At 40.9% G+C, this 23,657-nt stretch overlaps 2 protein-coding genes across 7 annotated transcripts; one reads left to right on the top strand and one right to left on the bottom strand.

Annotated features, from left to right (window-relative positions):
* Positions 1 to 1,427: 1,427 nt before the first annotated feature.
* On the top strand, positions 1,428 to 11,857 carry anapc2 (anaphase promoting complex subunit 2). The gene is given in 15 exon segments (XM_044181614.1): positions 1,428 to 1,747; positions 1,749 to 1,808; positions 2,803 to 3,052; positions 3,132 to 3,453; positions 4,521 to 4,653; positions 4,759 to 4,975; positions 5,401 to 5,520; positions 5,643 to 5,760; positions 6,820 to 6,998; positions 7,091 to 7,232; positions 8,116 to 8,191; positions 8,956 to 9,159; positions 9,872 to 10,004; positions 10,833 to 11,074; positions 11,167 to 11,857. Coding segments are annotated over 15 exon segments (2,439 nt in total). The 5' UTR covers positions 1,428 to 1,714; the 3' UTR covers positions 11,377 to 11,857.
* A 1,097-nt stretch (positions 11,858 to 12,954) lies between these two features.
* si:dkey-16l2.16 (ras-related protein Rab-35) lies at positions 12,955 to 23,339 on the bottom strand. 6 transcript variants are annotated; one of them, XM_044181616.1, is made up of 7 exons: positions 23,198 to 23,339; positions 19,966 to 20,894; positions 17,742 to 17,792; positions 16,154 to 16,277; positions 15,918 to 16,042; positions 15,280 to 15,404; positions 12,955 to 14,919 (listed from the first exon to the last, which is right to left on the bottom strand). In XM_044181616.1, the coding sequence occupies exons 2-7, from the start codon at positions 20,018 to 20,020 to the stop codon at positions 14,770 to 14,772; spliced, it is 630 nt and encodes a 209-aa protein (XP_044037551.1). In that variant the 5' UTR covers positions 20,021 to 20,894; positions 23,198 to 23,339; the 3' UTR covers positions 12,955 to 14,769. The 6 variants fall into 6 exon arrangements, with proteins under 6 accessions (XP_044037551.1, XP_044037550.1, XP_044037552.1 ...); XM_044181615.1 differs by having other exon boundaries at positions 22,509 to 23,232; XM_044181617.1 differs by lacking the exon at positions 23,198 to 23,339 and adding an exon at positions 23,058 to 23,129.
* Positions 23,340 to 23,657: the final 318 nt, after the last annotated feature.

Raw genomic sequence — 23,657 nt, 5'->3', positions numbered from 1 at the left:
TTGCAATAATACATTTTGATATTGTACTGATATTAATAATATTGTGGCAGTTCCCCACTGTGACCACTGGAGGGCAGTGAACATTCATGATTCTAAATACGCTCACAGATACAATTTCATACAAGCACGTCCAGTGAAAATTTTCAGATCAAAAATATACAGTGATGTTCCAAATATTCTGTCCACTGATTTGAAGGTGGAAAAAACTTTCACAAATGTGGTATATATTGAAATGCGGTTAATTGGAAATCATTAGATGATGCAGGGTTTAATATTATTTCATAAAATAGTGCATATTACCTTAGTATTAATAGAATACCCTTATTAATACCTCTTATTGTTTTTAATGTTTTCAAATAAAAAAAATTCAAATTATTGTTTGAAATTGGTCACTGGAAATTTTGCTTTCACTGTCTGCCCTGGGCGCTGGTATGAACATTTCTAACAGGTTAGACCAGAAAACTGTTATTGGACACAATATTAATTTAATTAGCACTTTTACGGATGTTACAGTTGTTATTTGTAATACCCACAGTTATTGCGTAAATTGATTTTAATATCGATTATTCAACACTGTGTGTTGTTAGCCACATTTTGACACACAAATTGAGTGTTGCAGTTCCTCACTGTGACCACTGGAGGGCAGTGAACACTCATGATTCAATTAATGGTATAATATAAAAATACAATACTATGTTATTGGTATTTTTTTCATATTACTTATTACTATTGTTTATTATTAAAACCCCAAAATTTTTAAAAATGTTTTGATTATTTTTGTATGTAAAACTGGCATTTTCTGTACATAAACCCTGCACAATGTACTGTCATGAATTATAGTCGTTGTATACAGTTGCCCTCCGGTGGCCAAAAATCGTAACTACAGCTGGTGTAAAGTTTTATTTTGAATGTTTTAACCGGAAGTAGTTCTATGCTTAATATGTCTAACTTGACGTTAGTGTAGTTGTAGTTCCACACTGTGGCCACTAGAGGACATATATACTCTTATTATACATATACCACATGTAATAATCATGTCTGCTTAACAATGGTAAGTAAATGTTATAAAACTGTTAAATATTGATGCTACTATTGTTGTTTGTAATAATCACACTGATAATGATTCGTACATATTAATATCAATAACAGTTAAATACGGATATTAACGCTGTGTATAGCCAGAAATTTAAATAGAGTGCAGTTCCTCACTGTGACCACTGGAGGGCAGTGAACACTCATGGTTCTAATGACACTCAGCCAGCTGTCAAGACAATTAATGTATTATAAGACCTAAATTCTAAATAATACATCCATAATCAAGACAGAGACAATATCACGCTTAACACTTCATGTGGTCGGTAAAAAATGCAATGAACTGCAACTAGCTATGCGTGATGTGAACTGTGGGGGCAGCGTTAAGCGTGCTGGCGTACAGTTTGCCGGAAACTCGTTAGAAAAAAGACGACGAAGAAGAAGAAGTAAACCCGCGATACGCAAGTTAGGGCCATGTTACGTTATTTCAAATTCATAACAGAAGGGTTTTACTGATATGAGCGATTATTGTTTTTAAATAAATAAAAAAACACCCACATCGAAGACATAATGCGTACTTGTACAAAGATGTGTGCGACGTTATAATACGACAAAACAATCCGAGGTTTAAATGTTTTACTCACACTAGCTAGTTGGTTGTTTCTGAAGAAAGTCTAAGAAAATGGAGGAGATGGTGATGGAATCGGACTCAAATATCGGGATCAGCACCGCAACCAGGGGTTGCTGATGCCTGGGAAACTGTCACTGCAGCTTTGGTGAGTAGGCTTTATCACTGGACTCGTGTAGCCAAAAGACACAGAAGCGAACATGGAGTGAACCGGAGATGCCGAATTCCATTCAAATATTTCATTATTTAATGTTTTCTTGCTTGTAGCAATGGTTCATACCCGGTTGGACAGGACTTAGGACAGTTCACTAACTTGTTAGGGGTATTCGGTTAAATTCGGCATACATGTAACGCTGTCTTAGCCTTTCTCTTTATTTGTCTGTCTTCTTTATACTTCTGCACATATGTGCTATATTCTACTAGCTAGCTGTTTAACTTCGTCTCTATGCACAACCTACTGACAACTGATAACTATTAATATTCACTGTCACAATTGTAATGTGAGCCACTCTCCTCCTGTTTAGTTGATACTGTACAATGCTGTAGTCAAGACCAGTCGACTGGAACAAAAGAGTCCAGGTCCCAGGACAGTTTACTCTGAGTCAGTCCAGGTCTGCAGTTAAAGTCAACCCTAACCCATCCCTGGCAAACACACCTTTAAAAGTGTCCAGTGTACCAACCACTTCCCATCCTATGTGCTTTGTGTATATCCTGTCACCTCCAGGTTCCAAGGGGTCTTGGGGCCCCGGGGCTTGGTAATCCGGGCTTGTAGAACAGAGACTGGCTGAGATGTGTCTGTCAGTAAAAAATATTGTTGTAAAGTTGGTCAGAATTTAAATGATCATATTGTTAACCTTATACTTTAGATAATCAGCCGGACCAATATGTCAGCCACTATTATCTTAATGCAGATTTATAGATATCGATATCAGTCGATAAGAAACAAGACGTATCAGTACAGAGATGCCAAAAATATTTTGGAGATCATTTAGAAATAATGTCTCCATTACATATTTTGTCCAACAAAGAAGTAGTAAGTAGTAAAGAAGTTTATTTACATAAATATACATACAAACTGCACATCTTGGTATCTCTACAGCCCTGCCAGAACAGATCCTTTATCTTGGTCCTTGTTTTCTTAGCTGTCTCCTGGCTGCTCGGTGACGGAGCAGAGCCTCTCGGACTCGTTGGCCCTGCTTTGTAGTCAGGGTCTGGGCCGGCTGCTGGGCGGCTGGCTGCTGGAGACTTTGCAGATGCGTTTGTCCTCCTCTGTGGTTCCCGAGTTCTGGTCCGGACTCAAACAGCCGGAGAACGAGCTGGAGGAGAGAGGCAGGGCCTGGGTTCTCCTCACCGCCTTTCGGACTCTATTAGGCCGACTGGAACCTTTCTTGGGCAAGTCGCTAAGTTCAGTTCTGGTTTTCTTCGTTTACATCAGCAACAATGTTCAAACATCCCCTATTCCTCCTCCTAGGTGCTTTGGAGAGGCTGGGGACGTGGCAGGACGAGGGCCGTGGCAGTCTCTGTGGCCCGGGGTCCAGGGGCCTCCAGGAGCGGGCCTTCACCATCATCAGGGCCCTCCTCCTCTTCTCCCCCTTCCCTGTTCTCCAGGAGCGAGTGCTGGAGTTTTACAGCAGGACCTTCTCCGTCTATATGAACCAGGAGGGGCAGGCCGAGGACGGGGCCGAGGTCCCGGACGGCCCAGAGGGAGGGGTCTGTCGGGGCTGCGGGGTCCCGACACAGCAGTGCTGGTGTCAGGAGGCCCTGGAGCAACTGCAGGAGCTCAGCCACATACTGTGAGTGGACTCAGGAAGAGGGACAGTGAAGATAATTCAGGAACAGATGACACACTGCTGAACACCTTATGCTGTTTCCACTGCACACCCTCTTTAGTCATAGTTTTAATTTATAGCTTATCTAATATTTATAATACATTGCTATTTTTCTTTTGTCAGTACTCTCTGCTGCACTAATCAATACCTTTTATATTAACAGTGGATCAGATGACTATGTGTAATGTAAAAGGGGTCACTCAAAGTGACAAACCCACAGAGAATTACCACTAGCTCTGCGGTTTCCCCTCAGCATTTTAGCCACTTGTAGCTCCTAGTTTTGGTTTTACGGCACACTTCCTGTCTGGTTCATCTCAGTGTTTCCAGCTGCATTAATCAGCAGTTTTCATCAAACACGCTCTGATAAAGCCACTGCACACCACCTGCCCAGAAGTACACAGCAGACAGGCCCAGTTAGAGACGAGCTGGTGAAGAAAAGTGGAACATTTAGGAGCTAAAGAGCCAGATATTTCCCTCAGGAGTCAGTGGAGACCAAAATAGAGCTTTAAATGAACTTAAACAAGCTTGAAATTAAAAATGAATATGAGAATGGCCACCAGAAGGTTACATAAAACCAAAGCAGACAACCGCATGCGGCAATAAAATACAGATTACAACAAGAATAAAAGAAGACAGGCTTACAGTAACATTGGAGCCGAATTAACTAAAATCAGGGTAAGCTATACTGTACAATAAAAATGGGATTTGAGAAGTGATTTAATTGACTAATCTATCATCAATGATAATCTTAAATTGAGTTGATAGTAGATGTTATTTGGGTATTTAAAATGTAGCCTAGATCACGTTAGTCCAAGTTTGTAATCATAATTTTGTAACATCTTACATTATGCTGCTGATTTAGTCAAAAAAAATCATTAGTGAAACTCTGAGCAGTGTGCGTTTCCTTTCCAAAGAAAGAAGAGATGACAAACCCCATGTGCAGACCACAGCATAATGCACGTCATGGATGTGCTTACTTTATGTTATGCGCTTCATATGAGGATGAGTGTTTTATTTTTATGTGGTTGTAGTTCCAAACTACAGCAGCTGGAGTGGGTCAGCTCCGAGGCCGTCACCTCCATCCTCCACAGGCTCATCGAGCAGCGGATGGAGCAGCACTGCAGGGGAGAATACGAACGCTCGTTCCTGCTGGAGTTCCAGGAGGTAAAACATCCGTTCGTCTTTCCACGATCAGAGAAAGTTAAGTCACGTGGAGTCTTTGTCTGGATGAGCCCTGTATTTTAAATACGCTGTGTTCTGTGTGAGCAGTGGCTGGAGCTGGTGCTGGGCTGGCTGAGCAAAGTGTTTGCAAGCAAGGTGGACGGAGACGGTCTGGTACCTGCTCCCGGTGTTCCCAGTGCTCCCAGCATGCAGGCGGGCCAGCCTGCCAGCTCCGTCCTGAAGCAGTGGAGATGCCACATGCACCAGTTCTTCTGCAGGATCTACGTCAACATGAGGATCGAGGAGCTCTTCAGTATTATCCGAGGTGAGAGAGAAAAGTGTGTTTTTGTGGTCTCCCAGCATGTCTTGGAGGTCAGTCCGTTTATCTTAATCAGAATTTAACTGTATTTGCATTGTAATTGTTATTTTAGTTTTTCATAACTGAAGATTTTGTCCACAAACCGTATTTTAACAAAAAATAATCACTCAGTTTTGGAAGCTGTATATTTTCACCTTTGACAGTGCTAGGTTAGCCGTTTCCGCCTGCTTCCAGTCTTTGTGGTAAGCTAGGCTAAATACGTCCTGGACTTATCTCTGTACTGAGACATGAGCCTGTGGGTGGGTGTCTTGTCCCCACTTGTCCACCTAAAATCAGATAACTGCAGTTGAGTTAGGAGCAGAAATGTCTGGACTTTAAGTTTTTACATGCACAGATTCATAGGCATGGGCTGTCTGACTTTTCTCTTTCAGACTTCCCAGAATCTAAAGCTGCCATCGAAGATCTGAAGTTTTGTCTGGAAAGAACCAACCAGAGACAGCAGCTCCTCACCTCACTCAAATCTGCCTTTGAGAGCCGTCTGCTGCATCCAGGCTAGTTGGCGGCTGGGGGCCGAGTGCAGCACAGTATCTGTTTGGTAATAACACAGCGGAACAAGAAGCCACGTTAAATTGAGTTTTAATCGTCCTGTCTTTGTTGTACCTTCCCTTCTCAGGAGTTCACACATCTGACATCCTCACGGTTTACATCTCCGCCATCAAGGCCCTCAGAGAGCTGGACCCATCCATGGTCATCCTGCAGGTTGCCTGCCAACCAATCCGCAAGTACCTCAGGTGTATACTCTTTTTTTAAACATTATTTTTAATATAAGGTTACATTTCTGTAATCCTGCTTGATATGAAGTGTAACTGTTTCTGGCTGATATCTTCAATCTCTCCCTGATCTTTGTGCTCTAGTTTGACTTCAGTTGGTAACAATAAATAATAATAATAATAATAATAAACTTTATTTGTATAGCACCTTTCATACAAGAAATGCAGTGCTTTACAACAAAAGAAATTACAGGCACCAAGTGCTTCACATAAAAAAGACATAGCATGAACATAAAAACAGGGACAGAACATAATTATTGTAAAATAAGATGGAGAATAAAACCCACTTGATGATGATAATAATAAAAATAAAGTAAACATACATAGAATGCATAAAATCAACTAAAATACAGCATAAAAAAGAGTTTCATGTCTGGATCAGGAAAGTCAGAGCTAGATAAAGGCTAAAGTGAAGAGATACGTTTTTAGCTTTCATTTGAAAATATTTAAAGGTCCAGTGTGGAGGATTTAGTGGCGTCTAGCGGTGAAATTGCAGTTTGCAACCATTTGAACACCGCTCGCATCACCCTCCCCTTCCAAGCGTGTAGGAGAAACTACGGCGGCCGAAAAACACGAAAGGCCCGCTAGAGCCAGCGTTTGGTTTGTCCGTTCTGGGCTACTGTAGAAACATGGCGGTGCAACATGGCGGCCTCCGTGGAAGGGGGCCCGCTCCCTCTGGAGATATTGATACTGATATACTGATTCTAAGGTAACGAAAACACACCGATTCTTATTTTCAAGTGATTATACACTAATGAAAAAATCCTTAATACTTAATATTTTATTCCATTTCTGCCGATAGCTCTTAAATGTTACACACTGGACCTTTAAACAAAGATTATAGAGCACTTAACGGCAAAAACACCCGTGAAAAATAAAATACACGGCATAAAACTTGACAACGATTTGAACCAAAAGAGCAGGTGAAACGGATAAAATAAGGAAGCTGCTACTTTTATAATGGTTATTATAATCATTACTAGAGTTGAGTTTTGTGAAAGCTTCTGTGGGGTGTTTTAGGACTCGGGAGGACACGGTGAGGCAGATCGTAGCCGGCTTGACTGGAGACGCTGAGGGCTGCACGGACTTGGCCTCTGAGCTGTCCAGAGGAGACCCGGTGACTCTGGAGATGCAGGACAGTGATGAAGAAGGCAATGACCCAGAGGACTGGACTCCAGACCCAACCGACGCCGTCCCCGGTCAGTAACACATGATTTGTTATTTCTGCAGCTTGTATTCATCGTCCTCTGTTTGGTGTTGGATTTTACTGGGAGTCTAATGCTTCTTTCAGATAAGATGGGCTCGAAACGCCATTCGTCAGACATCATCAGCCTGCTGGTCAGTATCTACGGCAGTAAGGACATCTTCATAGATGAATACAGAGCCGTGCTGGCTGACAGACTGCTGCACCAACTCAACTACAACACTGCCAGGTACAACTGAACTAACACTTCTCTGCTTTTCCCTCCATACAAATAATCAAATTAAGTACACAAATGCCTTAGTGTATACTGCCATCCCTGTATGTACACGTGTAGAAAAACAAATTCCTTACCCATCATTCCACTCAGTCATCACAAAACAAAAGGCCGCATAAAGGTTTTCTCTTCTTTCAAATAGAGTAGAGCAGCAGAGTAGGCGGGTTTCATCAGGCGCCCAGGGTTATGTCTGTTGGAGCATTTCCAACACCTTCATGAAACTGAAACAACGAGACAATGTGCTAGAAATGCTGCCTAACTGAAGAAAGTACAAGATAGGCAAGTCTGTCTATAACAGCTTAAAGAGAGAAGTCAAATACGAGTCCCAGCGGGCATTTCTGTAAGAAACAACAACTCAGAGCTTCAGATTCTGATGCCGTGCTGCGTTCATGTAATGTGGGACGGGTGTTAGAGGTGGGCAAGATTCCCATGTTTACGACTCCCCCGGGTGTATGACTACAGAGCTGGTCATGTGAAGGTTCAAAATACTGTGCATTGACGATATAGCGCCCTGTCCATCAAATTTGGGTTTAATTGCCTTGAATGATGTGAGACATCCATGTTTATTTGGAGTTCCCAGTCGTAATTACGACTTGAATGTCAATCAAATTACTTGCAAGTTGGAAACAGGTAATTACAATAACTCCAGTATGACAGGAACGCGGTATAATGGCGAGTTGAGCTTTATAGACCTTGATGGAAAAATGTACAAATTTAAATCGATTCACTTTTGGATTTTGGATAATTTCAGTATTTCGCTTCTGATTGTAGTGACGTGTCCAAAATGTCATCGTGTGATGTTCTTTAAGTAGTTTTGTCCTCTGTTGTGTGTTTGCAGGGAGATTCGTAACGTGGAGCTGCTGAAGCTCAGGTTTGGGGAGTCTCACATGCATTACTGCGAGGTCATGCTGAAGGTAAACACTGTCTGACACGATGTTGTCACTGCGTGTGTCATTAAACAGTCCAACGCGCAGTATTACCTTTACCACAAGCATCAGCTCTGACACATGCACTGATCTTATAACATGAGATGATACTCTTGACGTATGTGGCAGATATTTTCTTTGTTTTTTGTCTTCTCTCCTCCTGGGTTTCCATGGAGAATTTTACTGTCAGTCTAGTTTGTAGTTTCCCTAACCCTCTACTAAGGGAAATTAATGTTTAAAGCCCCAATCTAAGATGTTCCTCCATGCGAATATAGACACTGTTCATAATTTACAGTAAAAAAAACTTGTGTCCAGATGACATGAGTCGGCTATAAGTCATAAAATGTAGTAAAATAACATTTTGAATTAGATGCGTTTAAACTGAGTAAAAGAAGACAAGTCGATTTAATTGATTTGTCAGTCGACAGTAAATTAATTGGCAACAATTCTGCAAATCAAGTAATCTCTTAAACACAAATGCCAAACAATCTCTGGTTCCAGCATCTCGCGTGTGAGGGTTTGCTGCTTTTCTTTTTGTTATATCGTAGTATTTTTTAATAACTTTGGGTTTTAGACTGTTGGTCAGACAAAACAAGCAACACTTCCCTTCCACCTCGGGCTCTGGGAAATTGTGACAGACATTTTATAAACCCAACGATTGATCTATGTATCTAAAAAAAAAAAAAAGTAACTAGATTAATTGATAATAAAAAGAATAATTTGTCAACCCCTTTCTTCTGTCACCTGTCCAGGACATGGCGGACTCTCGGAGGATCAACAGTAACATCCGTGAGGAGGAATCGAGGCTGAGCGAGGAGGAGCAGCCGCCGCTGTCCCTGTCGTCCATCATCCTGTCCTCTGAGTTCTGGCCTCCGCTGAAGGAGGAGAAGCTGGAGCTCCCTCCGCTCGTCTGCCAGGCCATGGAGGCCTACACACACCGCTACGAGAAACTCAAGGTGGAGTTCACCTGCTGCTCAACACCAAGCCATTGGTTGTTCTGTTAGGAGGAATTGGTTGCACCGGGGTGGTTTTGCATGTTTTAGATTGTTTTGTTTTAGAATTGCTGACCGTTTTCCAAAGTGTATCATCACTTTTTAGTTCATTTCTTTCCGTTAATTTCAATACAATCTGAAAATCAATTGGTAAAATTAGGTTTAGACATGAAACTTGCTGCAGCTAATTAATCAGTCAACATGTCATCACCTTTATCTTTTGCGAGAGGTATAATCATCATTTTTTTACGCAGGGACTCTTTTTAAAACCTTCACTGTTGGTGCATTCAAGGACACTACGACAGCTGAGGTTTTAGAGTTGACTGCTGAACAGCAACATTTTAACACTAGTTACACATCGTATCGTTTTCAACCTCCATGTCTGCTTATTGCTTGTCCTCAGGGTTAGATTTTGAGACAAACCACACAGCAGCTCTTTGTCCAGTATCAAATACTGTCCTTGAACACACCACCACAAAAACATTACTGTTTTTCCTTTTTTTTGTAGTTACATTACATGCAGTCAGTGCTGTCTTCCCGGTGTTTTCCATCAGCTGTCAAAGGCAAAATACGTCACTGATTTGGGCGTGGCCATTAATTCAACGCGCAGTTTGACTGGTGCGAGTGAAGCTTTGTGTGTGAACGGATGGTAACAGCAGTTTGTCTTCTGTTTCAGGCCATGAGGACGCTGAGCTGGAAGCCTCACCTTGGTTCTGTCACTCTGGACGTGGAGCTGGAGGACCGCACCCTCACCAACCTCACAGTGTCCCCCATCCACGCTGCCATCATCCTGCACTTCCAGGAAAAAAGTACAAGCTTTCATTTCAAACTGATTTCCTGTCTTGGTTTGTTTTCCTCTGTATGTAAAGGAATTATAAAAATTATGAGTGAGATGTTGTTGTAACTTAACATTTTGGTAAATCGTCTAGTTTGCCATCTTAATGAGAGACAGATCAGTTACATTTTTGTGGTAGCACTCATTAACATGTCAAGTGTTGATTAAAATTACAGTATAATCCAATTATGGGCATGACTTGTGCTCCTGTGCACCCTGCTGTGGGTGTGCAAGATGAGTGACCCAAATATATGTATATATGTTAAAACACTAGTTCAAACACTTCATGCAGCTGCTTCACAGTGAAATCCTTCCAGTGGCGCTCCTTCCTTCAAATCTTCCGTATGATTTCGGTATATCAACACACAACAGTCAGAATCATGGAGTTGATTTTTAACTACAACAATGAAGCAAGGAAAAATGGAAAATTAAGACCAAAAATACATTTTACAAAAAGTAGCTGCCAGCAGAATATTTGGATTTATATTTTTGTTTGCGGTTGATATTGGCTACAAATACAAGTTGCTATTTGTTTCCTTTGCTGAATTTACTAAATGAAATTACAACTACCAGAAATCAGGATTTTTTTTTAACATTCACGTGCATTTATAAACATTGCACCCTACTGCCATTCCAGTTTTTGTCATCACGTATGCTTGGAGAGAAAACGCCTGGCACTTAGGCGCCAGTCAATATTTCTTAGTCGAGGCCATGACAGCTGAAAATTTAAGTGGAAGCAAAATTTTCCCACCAAAAATTCCCACAATGACCACATCAGTGATGTCTGTTTGTCATCCATCAGATTGTTGGACTCTGGAGGAGCTGAGCGCGAAGCTGGGCGCCCCGAAGGAGCTGGTGCACAGGAAGCTGGCTCTGTGGCAGCAGCACGGCGTGCTGAGGGAGGAGGCGGGAGGGCGCTACTACGTGGTGGAGACAGGCTCGTCCAAAGAGAAGATGGAGAGAGGCGTGATGCTGATCGACAGCGACGAGGAGCGAGACTCCAACACCACCACCCAGTCTGAGCAGAGGGAGGAGAAGCTGCAGGTACACACACGCACTCAAACATACAACACAGTAAATAAGATGAAAAATGACCTAAAGAAGCATCTTAAAACGCTCATTCTTCGTCTCTGCAGTTGTTCTGGGCCTACATCCAGGCCATGCTGACCAACCTGGACAGCATGACGCTGGACCGCATCCACTCCATGCTCCGGATGTTCGTCGCCACGGGACCCGTCGTCACAGAGATGGATGTCAACGAGCTGGAGGCCTTCCTGCAGAGGAAGGTCAGGGATCACCAGCTGATGGTCTCTGCAGGTGTCTACAGACTCCCCAAATCCAACTGATGGAGGAGGAGCATGAGCGCAAAACAAGGAGGACAAACCGCTCAAGTGTGACGCTGCATTCATGTGCTGTGGGAAATATAGGAATATGCTGTTCTCCTCAGCTTTTGGGAAGGAGTGCTACTAGAATTGCTCACTTCAGCAATCAGTGAACTACTGTTTTCCAGATTAATTCTGACATCACCCACAAGTAAGTATCAGCAGCTGAAAGAATGGGATCAATTCTTCAGTTTCAGGGTAATCCATCAGAATTTCCACCGGCGTGTCAAAATGGATTTTCCCGTGATATGAATGCAGCATAATTTTAAGAAGGCTATTCCTCTGAAAGGTTTGATTTTCAAAATAAAAACACTTCCACCTTCTTAAACATCAGTGCAGACAGTGTTGATGCTGCAGCTGGAGATTAAGTTGTTGTGAAGGTTATTGGTGTTGAACACTGATGTATAATACTGATTTATTATAATTATAAAAGCTCTTTAATGTCTTGTGTGTGTTTGTCTGAACTGGATCAAACAGGGACACTTAATATTTTTCCTCCTTATTTCATTTCAGAAGCATGTGACAAGTTTCCAGCTGTTCTTCTGCAGACTGCACATTGTAACTGCAGTGTGAAACACACAACACGTATCTCCTAAAGCACAGTTTCTCCAGTTGTTGCATTCTTTCTGCAGCATTTGAATCCTTTAAAACTTGCGATATGAATGGCTGATAAGAGTTAATTAAGAATTAAACAGCAAGGCGCTAGTTTATAGAATGAGTTGTCGAGGCCAAACTACAGTCCTGTTGGTGGTGCGGAGTGCAGTTCAGTACCCACTTTAACCAGTAGCTGATAGGCTTCACAGATCTGGGTTTGGCTGCTTCTGCTCAGCGGTGGAATGTAACTAATTACATTTGCTCAAATGCTGTACTTGAGCGTGGATTTGAGGTACTTTACTTGAGTATTTCTACACCACAACATTGCAGAGGGAAATATATCTTATATTATGCCATCCGACAGCTTCATATTAAGATTTTATATCAAAAACATATAACATTGTCAATGCAGAACTTTTACATGTGATGGAGTATTTGTAAGATGAAGGACAAATGTGGGATATTGGGGACCCTATTGGGCGCTGAAGCAAATTCAGGGTTTCATATATTTGAACACAGTTTAATCTGTATTAAGTCATCTCATGAGACACATGACTCATCAGGATGATTTTCTGGCTCAAGTTAGTTTAACGTGTTAAACTCTGCTGGACTTTAACTCATGTACAGCACATAATTGTTCAAACCCAACACAACTATTTGAAATTCCAGTGAAAACTATTTGATTTGACGGTGCAGCAGTGAAGAAAAGCGTTCGAGGGTTAAGCTCACTCAACTTTAAGACAACTTATAGAGGAATCTTAAGAGGTGGATCAAAGTAGAAAGTGTCACATTTTGAGTTAATTTCAGAGAGGCAGCTTCAACTGTTTCTTGGTGTTATTTTTATTTTGGGAAGGTTAATCCTCTCTAGTAATCCTTTGAATTTTACATTATCGTTCCACTTGAAGCACTGGCTTGTAAGAGGAAATAATTTCTATTACAAACACTAACTCTGGATTTATTGCTTTATTTGGATTTTGACACATTTGCTAGGCAACAGATTTACATTAAAAAAAACAACATACTTGAACATTTTGGGCTTGTACTGTGTCGAGGTTACACATACTGTAGTCTTGGATTACTGGCCTCATTTGAAATAATTGAAATAAGGCATACAGACGGACTGCACTCATCACACCTGTTAGTGTGTCAAGGTTACAATTTAGCAACAAATGCAAACAGTTCCCTTTCAGTGGTAAAATACTTTTACTGTATTAAGAAAAAAGAAAAAACTACAACATCGGCACATAACAGTGGTTCACTAGTGGAAAGTTAAAGGATCATCAGTGTTTTTGTATGTTTTAGCTCATTCATCACTATCATGTACACTTTATATCGCACCGCCATATTTCAAAGCAGATAGTTGTTTTTGATTTATGAATGTATTTTATGAACCTTACAGGCAGCAGTTGTATCACTACAATATTAAATTCAACTGGCAGAGATCTGAAACTTAACTGAGTTAGATTACATCACGTCTACTCTGACCTTTTCAGGTATGTTACTTGTTTGTGAAAATGAAGCGCAGACTTTCCACTTTTGCACGATGTTGTGATGGATTATCTCGAGCCAGATGTCAAGCTAAAACTGGTGGCTGAAAAACACATTTCAACAAGACAGCTGGCCCTGGAGGCTGCGGTGTTCATCCCACAGTACAATTTCTGGTGGACAGAAAAAACATCCTGATGATTTAGCCATTTTTAGAGCCGAACAGAAGTTGGGCCAAAAGTGAAGTTTAACCCGAGGATGGAGCTAAAAGCTCACGAGATTCATCCTCTAAGGAAAAGGCTCCGTCATTTCATGACCAAGGCTGGAGGTCGCCAACACTATTAGGATTTATCCTCTGGCAAGCATGAATATCCACACATTTCATGGCAATCTGGGTGGTAACTTGTGGAGACTGTGGTTGAAATGTCTTGACCCAAATGTCTTTGGGTTTTGGACTGTGGGTCAAACAAGACATCTGATGACATCACCTTGGCTTCTTGGAAATTGTCATGGGCTTTTTTCATTGTTTTCTGAATTTTTTTATAGACAAAATTATTAATAAAGAAAATCATCTGCAGATTAATAGATTATGAAAAAGAATCGTTAGTTGCAGTCCTATAACAAACACTATTAATTAAACCAGTCATAGAACCTTACAGTAGGTAGTTGGGCTAAATGATCATGAACTCATTCAAATCAAAAGTGTATGTGAATGTGCTCTAAATTTCATGGAAACCTGCCCGATAGATACGTTCCAGTCAAAATTTTGACCTGGTATTGGCACTAATTAAAATACCAAGGATGAAGATATTAGGATTCATCCTCTGGGGAGCATCAACAGAAAATTTCATGGTAATCTGGGGAGTTAGTTGCAGAGATGTCTCAGAAGGACCAACCAACTTCTCCATCCTCAGCAAAAATCTGAAACACTGCAGCATGCTTAAAATGTGATTTGTAGTAAACGGACAAAAAGTTGCAAAAACACCAGAATGATCCTTTAACTCGTGCAACCTCCAGGCTGCTACACGCAGTCAGTGCTGACAGACTGTAAATCCCTCTGCCTCGATTCCACTCACAACCAGCAGTTAAGCAGACTGACCTGTAGCCTGTTGTGTTGTAACTTGGCATAGTAAAGAGCGAACCGCAGAGTATCAAACATTCATATCTGCAGTTTGACACACAGAACACTTATCTCCTAAGGCACGGTTTTCCCAATCTTGTTTGAATGCTTTCTGTGCATGCGATGAGCGATAAGTGGCTTTGTTGTCCGTCTGGGTCTCAGCAGCATTTCTTCCCTCTCTTCCTGCGGTCTCGGTCTCTCTGGGCGTTGATATTGACGGTGTCCTTCTCCCGCTCTCGCTCCCTCTCGGCTCTGTTCTGGCTCTGCTTCTTGGCCCGGAGCACCATGTTTGTGAAGGCCATGAACATCTGTACAAAGCAATGAAACAACAGTGACGCTGAGTCTTCAGAGTTGAAACGATTCATTGATTAATCGATTAGTCAACTGGCTGAACATTAATCTGCAACTAGTGGGATAGTTGATTAATCATTTAAGTAATATTTTTAAAAAAGGTAAAATGCCTTCCGTAAAAGTAAAGTGAAACTTTTGGGGGTTTTGACTGTTGGTTGCACAAAACAAGCAATCTGAATATGACTACTTGGCTTTTGAAAATGTGAGGGACACATGCAAATACACATCAGTAAAATTAACTAGGTAACAGAACGCCAAAACGTATGTATAAGAACATTGAATACAATGAATTTTATATTAAATAATGTTAAAGTTACCTCTTCTACATTGATGTTATCTTTGGCACTGGTCTCAAACACTCGAACCCCCATCGACTCCCCAAAACGCACAGCATCCTGGGTATCCACCTGTTTCCTGGTGGGGTCGTCATTTTTGTTTCCCACTGAGAGAATAAAACAGGAAAAAGTCTTTATTTCTACTCTTTCAGGAGTGGTGCAGGCTGGTACTATTTCAACTTTATTATTTTCATCAAATTGCATGAAAAGACTATATGAATTTATCCTACTAATAAAGTATTTAATGTAGCCACAGCCTGATTGAGCTAATGCTTTGGTGCCATAGACCTCCACTCCAAAAAGTGTCTAAAAAAAACTTTAGAGTCTTATTTTTATACATGGGTGTAATTGGGTTTCTTTCCTGTTTATTATAGAACACACAGGAAACCCTTTTCATCAGCAGGAACTTTTCCAGGAACCTTTTTACTCAGGAACTTTATTTTTATTTCAACTACACAAACCTTGTTTTATTTTTGGTTCCTGGTTCCTAAAAGTCCCTGCTCCAGAGCAATGAGACTTTCCAACCAACAAATGTACCAGTCTGAACCTTTAACAACACTCCAACATGGAGGTAACATGAAATTATGATTCTTCTAAACTCATTAATACAGTTGACTTACCCAGGATCTTGCAAACGCTGTCGCAGTTCTGGGAGATTTCATTTAACCACCTCTTAACATTTACAAACGACTCTGGATTTGTCACGTCGTAAACAATAATGACACCATGGGTGTTTCTGTAGTACCTGGAGAAAGAAAGATGAAACGGAAATTAACTGAGCAATACACCTACAGGCTAAAATGAAAGTGAGGAAAATTCCTGAACATAAAACCAGTTTTGGTCTGGAGATTATTACGTTGATGTGATGGTTCTGAATCTCTCCTGCCCCGCTGTGTCCCAGATCTGCAGCTTAACCCGCTCTCCATCGATGTCTACTGTTCGGATCTTAAAGTCAACACCGATGGTGGTGATGTAGCTGCCTGCAGGAGGCCGGGGAACCATCAAAAATCAGAATGACAGACAGCACAGACACCCTGCGCTGTATCTGTGTGCGGGCACATGACCTGCCCGCATCAACTCATGTCTCATGACAAAGACAGCAGATACAAGCTTCAGCATTTACATCAGATTAAGATCCAGACAAACTGATAACATCTTGTAGCTACATCTGAATCACAAACACTTACGGGAAATTCTTTCTTTTTTCTTTTTTTATAAAAAACCCTGGGTTTTGTGTTTGTGATTTTGGCCATCATTCCTATCTGCAACATGAACAATCAGATGATCTCAGACTGTAAACAATCACCAATTTTACAAAAAAGTTATTTGGAAGACAAAACAAAGGTAAAATTAAAATTATTACCCAAACTATCTGTTGTAAATGTCTGTTACAATTTGCAGAGCAACTTGTTGTTTAAACTTTAACCTACATTCTTACAATTGTTGGACACACTTTTTCTATATACTTTGGCTTCCACCAACACAGATGTTTAGATAACTGGGTTAAACAGCGGATTTGTTGAAGATCACACTGGACCCAGCCTGCATCTGCAGATCTTAGCAAAGACATTACTGAGTAAAATGTTACCGTAACTGATGAAACTAACCAGAAACTAACATTAATGTGCAAAACATTCACTTCAGGGATTTGATAAACAGAATTTTGGGGATGTGCATACTTTTTTCCTCCAAAATGTAGTTTTTGGCCACAACAAAGATTTTGCATTCATAATCAGTTATATATGTCGATACTGTGTTGAAATTACCTGGTAGGCATAGGGCAATTATATTCACAGAGATGGTTCCAGGAAGTTACCAATTTGTGAAACCCCTTTTTTTTTTTTTTAAAACACACTGAAGTTTGACTTAGTAGTCCTTGCTGTTACAGCTGCATATACTTCACACAGATGTTTTCACGTATTTTGGCTGATTAGGCTTCTTGTCAGGACTGTTTGAGTGTGTACAGACTGATTGACTGACGTCGACCTCTCTTCTCCTGATAGTTTAGTTGCACTTTACAAGCTCACACTCACCTTCAACTAGAGCAGAGGTCTAATGAGCCAAAATAACTGAACTCATCTGCGTGGTATGCAGTGGCCTTGAAGCGGAAATCGCAAGAAATGTGTTTTCTACCAAACGGGCCAAGTTTTGTGGATGAAGTGATTACAGGTCGGATATTTAATCCAATCAATTTGTTTGAGGAATATTCGAAAGCAAAGGTTCCACATTCAATATGTCCCCCAAACGTTTGTCTCCCTCTGGAGCTCCTGACAAGTTTGGACAGCTCTGCTTAACCCTGAAGGAGATAAGATGACTTGACTTGATAAAATGCTTTTACTTCAAGGCCTTTCCTACTCTGGGGTGCTCGATAAAGATGATAAAGATGAGCCTTAGTATTGAGGCATTTACTGTCATTTGACTTAGAGCAAACTGTGGTAACTCACCAGAGAAGGAGTTGTCTGCAAAGCGGAGCAGGAGGCTGCTTTTCCCCACATCTGAGAGAGAAACAGATCAGGGACAAGTAACTCACTTTGAGGAAATGAATGCCAGCCAGTTATTCCAGGTTTACTCTCATAAAGACAAGACCACCTGAGTGACAGCCTCCCTCCAGCCATGTTGTACAAAATACATGGGAGGAGCAGGATAACAAAAGTGAAACAAAGCAAGAAATAAGGGCAAAGGTTGAACTCACTCTGGAAAAAAATTAGCTTGAACTGTGTGATTAAAAAAAAGAGACTACAATCCTGAAAATTCCCTAAATAAAATTGCCCTGAGAGAACCAGTGGCAACTTGTTTGAAACAGACTGGACAAACCAGAATGAAGCAGCAGCAGGCTGCGAAATAACAGCATAATTCACAATTATCACTATATTTTATCCACAATAACAAATATATCTGTGTAACCAAAGACGGAAATAAAGAGAATTCTTGCTTTGCCGTAAACTGGCAAAAGTCTGAATGTCTGCAGGCAAAGAGGAAAACACCTTAAAATTACTGGTGCCTCTGTGTCAAAATCATATTGCAAGAGAAATATCACGATTTATCACAATATTGATAATTTGTTCCACATTACTATGGAGTCCCAGAAGCGACAAATGTCACAAACAGGCTGCTTGACACATCAGAGCATTTTTTAATACATCAATAAGTAACACAGAGGGTTAAAACATCTAAATGGTTTGTTAAAACAAGACTAGGCAAGCCCAGATAAGCTCGACCACAGAGAAAGCTTGTGGGAACCATTATCAGAAACTGAAACCTTAAACCCCCGACTACCTTTCCCCAAATGACACTGAACGCTGTCAACAGGCAGGAAATTCATCTTGCCAATTCAGTCAAACAGATCATCCACACAACCAGGCATAAATCTGGGAAATATTTCATGAATACTCTTCAAGCAAACCTCTCGAAATTGTTCCACGTAAAACCCTGATGATAATATCACTAGGAATTCACCTTGTACATAAATAAATCCTCACAAGTCAAAAGTAAAACAAGGCTATGAACAGAGTTGAGTAATGAGAACCAGTTCTGTATTTCCAAATGTATGAAAACTGTAAATCTGTAGGCCAAAAAAAAGCAACGCTTCCTGAAACCATCTCTCCAGAGCTTTCATCCACACCACTGGTTACAACACACGTGTGTACAATATGGTGGACTGGAGCAAGTGCTCAAAAGCGTATATTGGCTTCACAGCAGTGACACAATGAAATCTAAAATCACTGTACATAAATGATTTGCTGCAGGGAGGAAGGTGATCTAAAATGACTCAGCAATTTCTGCAGCAGGTCTAAAAATACAGATGTTTTTTGTTCCCAGTCGTAGTCACAGAATCAGCTACATCCAACTCATGTAAGAACACGTGGAAAACAGCCCGCCTTCCAAAGTAATCAGATGTTTTGTGACTTTTCATACTCAACTAATGAGCGAGAAGAACGACAATCTGAGCTGGAATTCGTTAAGAATCGGAATCAGTGAACCTAAAATGTGGACAACTCTCTTCCAGAGAACAGTGGTGATGACGTCTGATACCAAAGCTCTGAGACTTGTTTAAATAATCCAAAGCAGTGATGCTTAAAACAGTCTGAAGCAAGTCTGAAGCACAGTTTTTGCCGTCTGAAACTTGCGTAAAACAAACGTGTGACTGATGAAATCTGAAGAGGTTAACTTGACAGCGAACCAGTGGGTGGTTTGAAACTTGGTGGCGCGCAGCTGTTGCGGTGCGGGGGCCGCATGTGACGGGGGGAGTGAAAGTAAAGTTAAATAGGCCGTTTTTGAATTGTCAAACAGTCAAAATGTCTGATGTGAAAAAGTTATGTTTTGTTTCTTTTGTGTCTTAAAAACTCAGGATTAACTTTTAGTTTAAATTTTCCAGCAAACTAATGAGAAACATGCTTGGAAAGAGAGAGAGCTCATGTTCTTGATAATGTTATTTGAATAAAAATACACTCTGCTTCTTTTGTTTCTAGCTTTCCCAGTATCGTTACCAGCTGAGAGGGACATTCATTTTGGGGCTTCCAAAGCATTCCCAGCTGACTACCACTGACTTCAGCTAAGTCTTCACTTGCAGGTCACCTATTAATGCCCTTTGTCACTTCTGGGACTCCAAAAACAACATGCTTTGCATACTTAAGATTAATCTTAATGAATGAATCAAAATGTACTAACTGGAGTCTCCAATGATGAGCAGTTTAAAGAGATGATTGTAGTCTTTCCCCGCCATTTGGATGGCCTCTTACTGAATTCCCAAGTAAAATCAGTTTCATAGGAGGAGGTGATATTCCTTATCTCCCCAGTGTTTGTATTCTTTTCCACCTCTCAATGCTACGAGCTCAGAGTAGAACAAGAGTTTGTCCAAAAATCACAGGCATTCCCGCGCCAATAAGAGGACATTTCCAGTTGAATTTCTGCACTTTTTAGCTTTGGTGTATCCTTGAGTTTCAGTTCAAATGCTCACATAATGTTCTTTGGTTTCAAAGTGAAACCACAGCAGCCAGCAGAAAACGAAGCGCTTCTTGAGAGCTCTGCATTTATGATTCATGCTGGACAGCTGAGAGCGATCGCATGGTTCCACCTTAGTACCAGTGCCACGAAAAGACACTCCTGCAGGGGATTTCCAACTTGTGACAACTCATAGACTTTTACATTCACAGTTCTGTCAGTGCAGTGTGGACACTCCCTCCTTTCTCCTTTGGATGCAGTCCCAATGTAATGTCTTCACAGGGGTCTGTGCATTTAAACACTGACAGTCGCACATCTAAGGCTCCATGATAGAGGGATTTGGCCTTTTGTGGTTGTTGCTCTGACAGCCAAATGGACAGGTGACTTGACAACTGATCAGAAATCCAGTTATTGCCCTGGACTCCTCCACCGCTCACTCATTAACTCCATCCCCTTTTAAAAAGAATCGAGAAACTGACACGTTCCTCTTTTTCACTGCAGTTCAGTAGTGGTTACATCTGCTGAGGTTCCTTTAAACTAATATCTTGACTTCACTTCAGTTCCTCTGGTGGTTGGGTAAAAAGTCAACCATTCCCTGTTTCATTACATGAGGAGGACTTTCGCTTCTTGCTTCTTTAGCCCAGGTTTAAAAGGTGCTGAACAAAGACAGAAAAAGAGGTTAGACAAAGATCACATCAATCAGGCAGCTCACCACTGTGATTGACTTGTTTTTTTTTTATTGCTCCATGCAGTGTGTGTCCCTCCTTACCTCCCTCCCTGGTACTCAAACAACAGCTGAGTCACTAAATATAACTTCCTCATCCTGCTTTATCCACCCCCATCCTAAAACTTAGCTGGGTTAGCTAGGTAGCAACAACAAAAGCTCCCTGACAGTCAGACTGGCTAGCTGTCATTGACTTTCTCTGGCTGGCACGAAGCTAAAGGGGGAAGTAAAACAGTGAAACTGGCTAGCTAACGTTGGGACAGTTTTCCATAAAAACAGGAAAAGGCTGCCGCTGCCTTTCAAAGTAATTAATGGGATCTTGCTAGTGCGAGCTAATGTAGCCCCAGTATGTTATCTTGTGCGTGCGTACAATAACCGCCGTTTAGAAAACTTGCAATTTAATGATTCTTTGTATATCAGCAAAGATAAACACCTTGTACAAAACAATTCCCGATCTTGTTGAGTCTTATATTAGCCATCATTCAATTCGGTTAAGTTTGAGTCCCCCAAACTGAATTTGTTTTAATAAAAATATCGCATATGAGTCTTACTTTTTGCCGTTTGCATCAGACTACGGCTGTGCGTTTAATGGAGCACAGCTATGTGTGAGGTACAACAAATGATTTACTACAAGTTTAATTTAGTGCATCATTATATATCTATAGATGACGAATTGAAGTATAATAGCTACCGTTTGAGAAAAAGTCTTAATTAATTTAATATGGGGTACTAGTACTTGCCGATGGACAAGCACATTTTTAGCAGATATTCTGAACGTAGTTTGGCGTAACATTCCTACGAATGCGGGACTGCATCAGTAGCTACAGGTCAACCAGAAAACAGAAGGACATCTACAGCGCCACTGGTTCAACGGAAGGTCGACATTAAATTAATGTATACATGTTGTAAAGGAACAAATGCAATTAGACTAACCTTTATTAATCTTGTTGTAGTTGAGCCGTTACAGCAAGGTTTGTGTGTCACTGACCAACCGCTCACCCTGTCCGACACGTTCTAGGTTTATGAGGACGTTACGCCAAACTTGCCCCGAAAATCTCTTACGTTTCGGAAATTCAATTTAATGATGCTTCTCTTAGCCTTTAAGTTATTGGTATGGACATTTGAACAACGACTTAAAAAAAGCGTTCTTCAATTCGGCACATAAATGCGAGCTTGTCTGTACGTTTAACTGCAGTTTATTTCAATTCTCACCTATGGTTTCGCTACTATAAACACACATCGTTGGTGGTACTGCATGAGCGGTATAAAACAGCGAATTAGGTAAAATGTTATTTAAGTAAAGCGCTGACTACTTCAACCGGAGTAGCAAAGAGACCATAACAAGTCATTAAAATGTGAATTCGTGTTTGATAAGATGTGTACCAAAGCAAGAAAACTTTAAAACTTCCATATTTCTTATCCAGTCTGGAGCGACGGTCTCTGGGCCTGACCCTGGCCTGCCGCTGACTTCCTCTCGACACCAAGACGTCGGAAAACTTCTCACTCCTTGAAGGAACTTTGAACCAGCCATTTATAAAACACTTACTTTGGTCACTTTGGCGTACTTGGTGCTCTGTCGGTGGGTCATGTTTACAGATCCGCGGTAGACGTTGTTTCTTTGCCCCCCCGGTTAAGTCCACTAGATCACCGCTCCGGTCGGAATGTCTCCCCGCCGACCACACCTGACTGTCTGCAGCTGATGACCCACTCTCATCATCTGATGCTGCGTTAAAGTCATGTGGGAAAAACCTGTACCGTGCAACCGCTGTGTGCCAACTCAGGACCTACTACTAGATTGTTATTATTTAATTTAGTTTAGTTCGTGTAAGATTACACAAAAATAAAGGATAACACAAAACAAAAGGAAACCACTAATAAGAAACAAAAACGGCTAATAAAGGAATCCTTACTGTCCACAATTTTGAGGGATTTTTTTTGTTCCCGTAATGCTTTAAAATTATATCTCATCTCAATCTTGAACTACTGGTGTCAGCATTTACAGACCCGGATAATTCATAAAGGGCTGATTAAGCCTGTCCCGTGTTAAACACAGTGCAAACATCAACTCTGACAAATCAGTGAACAAGATACAAACCATTTCTAATTAAGTCTAGGTCCTTTCCACCAAAACTAAAAAAGGTACAGACATTCAGTTCACACACAAAAATGATAGTATGAATAGTAATTAAAAACTGAAGTGGTGTGTGTGAAATTAAACTACCAGTAAAGACACACCTAACACTGCTGTCGTCATCCCAGTTTCAGCATTGCAACAGCAGCCAAAACCAGTGTCCGGTCACAGTTAACATTGTGTAACCTTTCCGTCCACAGCCTGTCTCCCCCTCCCCCTCACACAAACAGCTTTGACAAGTTGTAAAAATGTCATGAAATACATTAGTAACTATCAGAATTTCAAGGTGAGTAAACTACTGTATTAGAAGTAATAATCTACTCCTCTTTGTACAGGATGTAAAGCAGCACAGTAACTAAAATGTACCGTATATATCTCATTATATAATCTAATACGCAACAGCTGTGAAAATGTTTTGTAACATGGAGAGAAGATGAATGAACTCAGCCTCCTAGATTTCATCTAATTACAAAGGTTTATGCTTATTACCTCTAGCCTTTTCTCTTCTATCTCCTGCTCCCACTATCCTCTGTAATGATGGGGACAATATTATACATACAGCTA

Source organism: Siniperca chuatsi, linkage group LG21, assembly GCF_020085105.1.
Source record: "Siniperca chuatsi isolate FFG_IHB_CAS linkage group LG21, ASM2008510v1, whole genome shotgun sequence".
Lineage (NCBI taxonomy): Eukaryota > Metazoa > Chordata > Actinopteri > Centrarchiformes > Sinipercidae > Siniperca > Siniperca chuatsi.
The sequence above is the reverse complement of the archived record's forward strand: the minus strand, read 5'-3'. Positions and strand labels throughout refer to the sequence as shown.

Bases quoted from the DNA above. Each gene is read 5' to 3' on its own strand.
- si:dkey-16l2.16 (XM_044181616.1), bottom strand. From the start codon at position 20,020: ATGGCGGGGAAAGACTACAATCATCTCTTTAAACTGCTCATCATTGGA. The intron at 15,405-15,917 runs GTAAGTCAACTG...TTATTCTCTCAG, and splicing joins CAGCGTTTGCAAGATCCTGG to TGGGAAACAAAAATGACGAC. The intron at 14,920-15,279 runs GTAACTTTAACA...TGCTTTGTACAG, and splicing joins ATAACATCAATGTAGAAGAG to ATGTTCATGGCCTTCACAAA.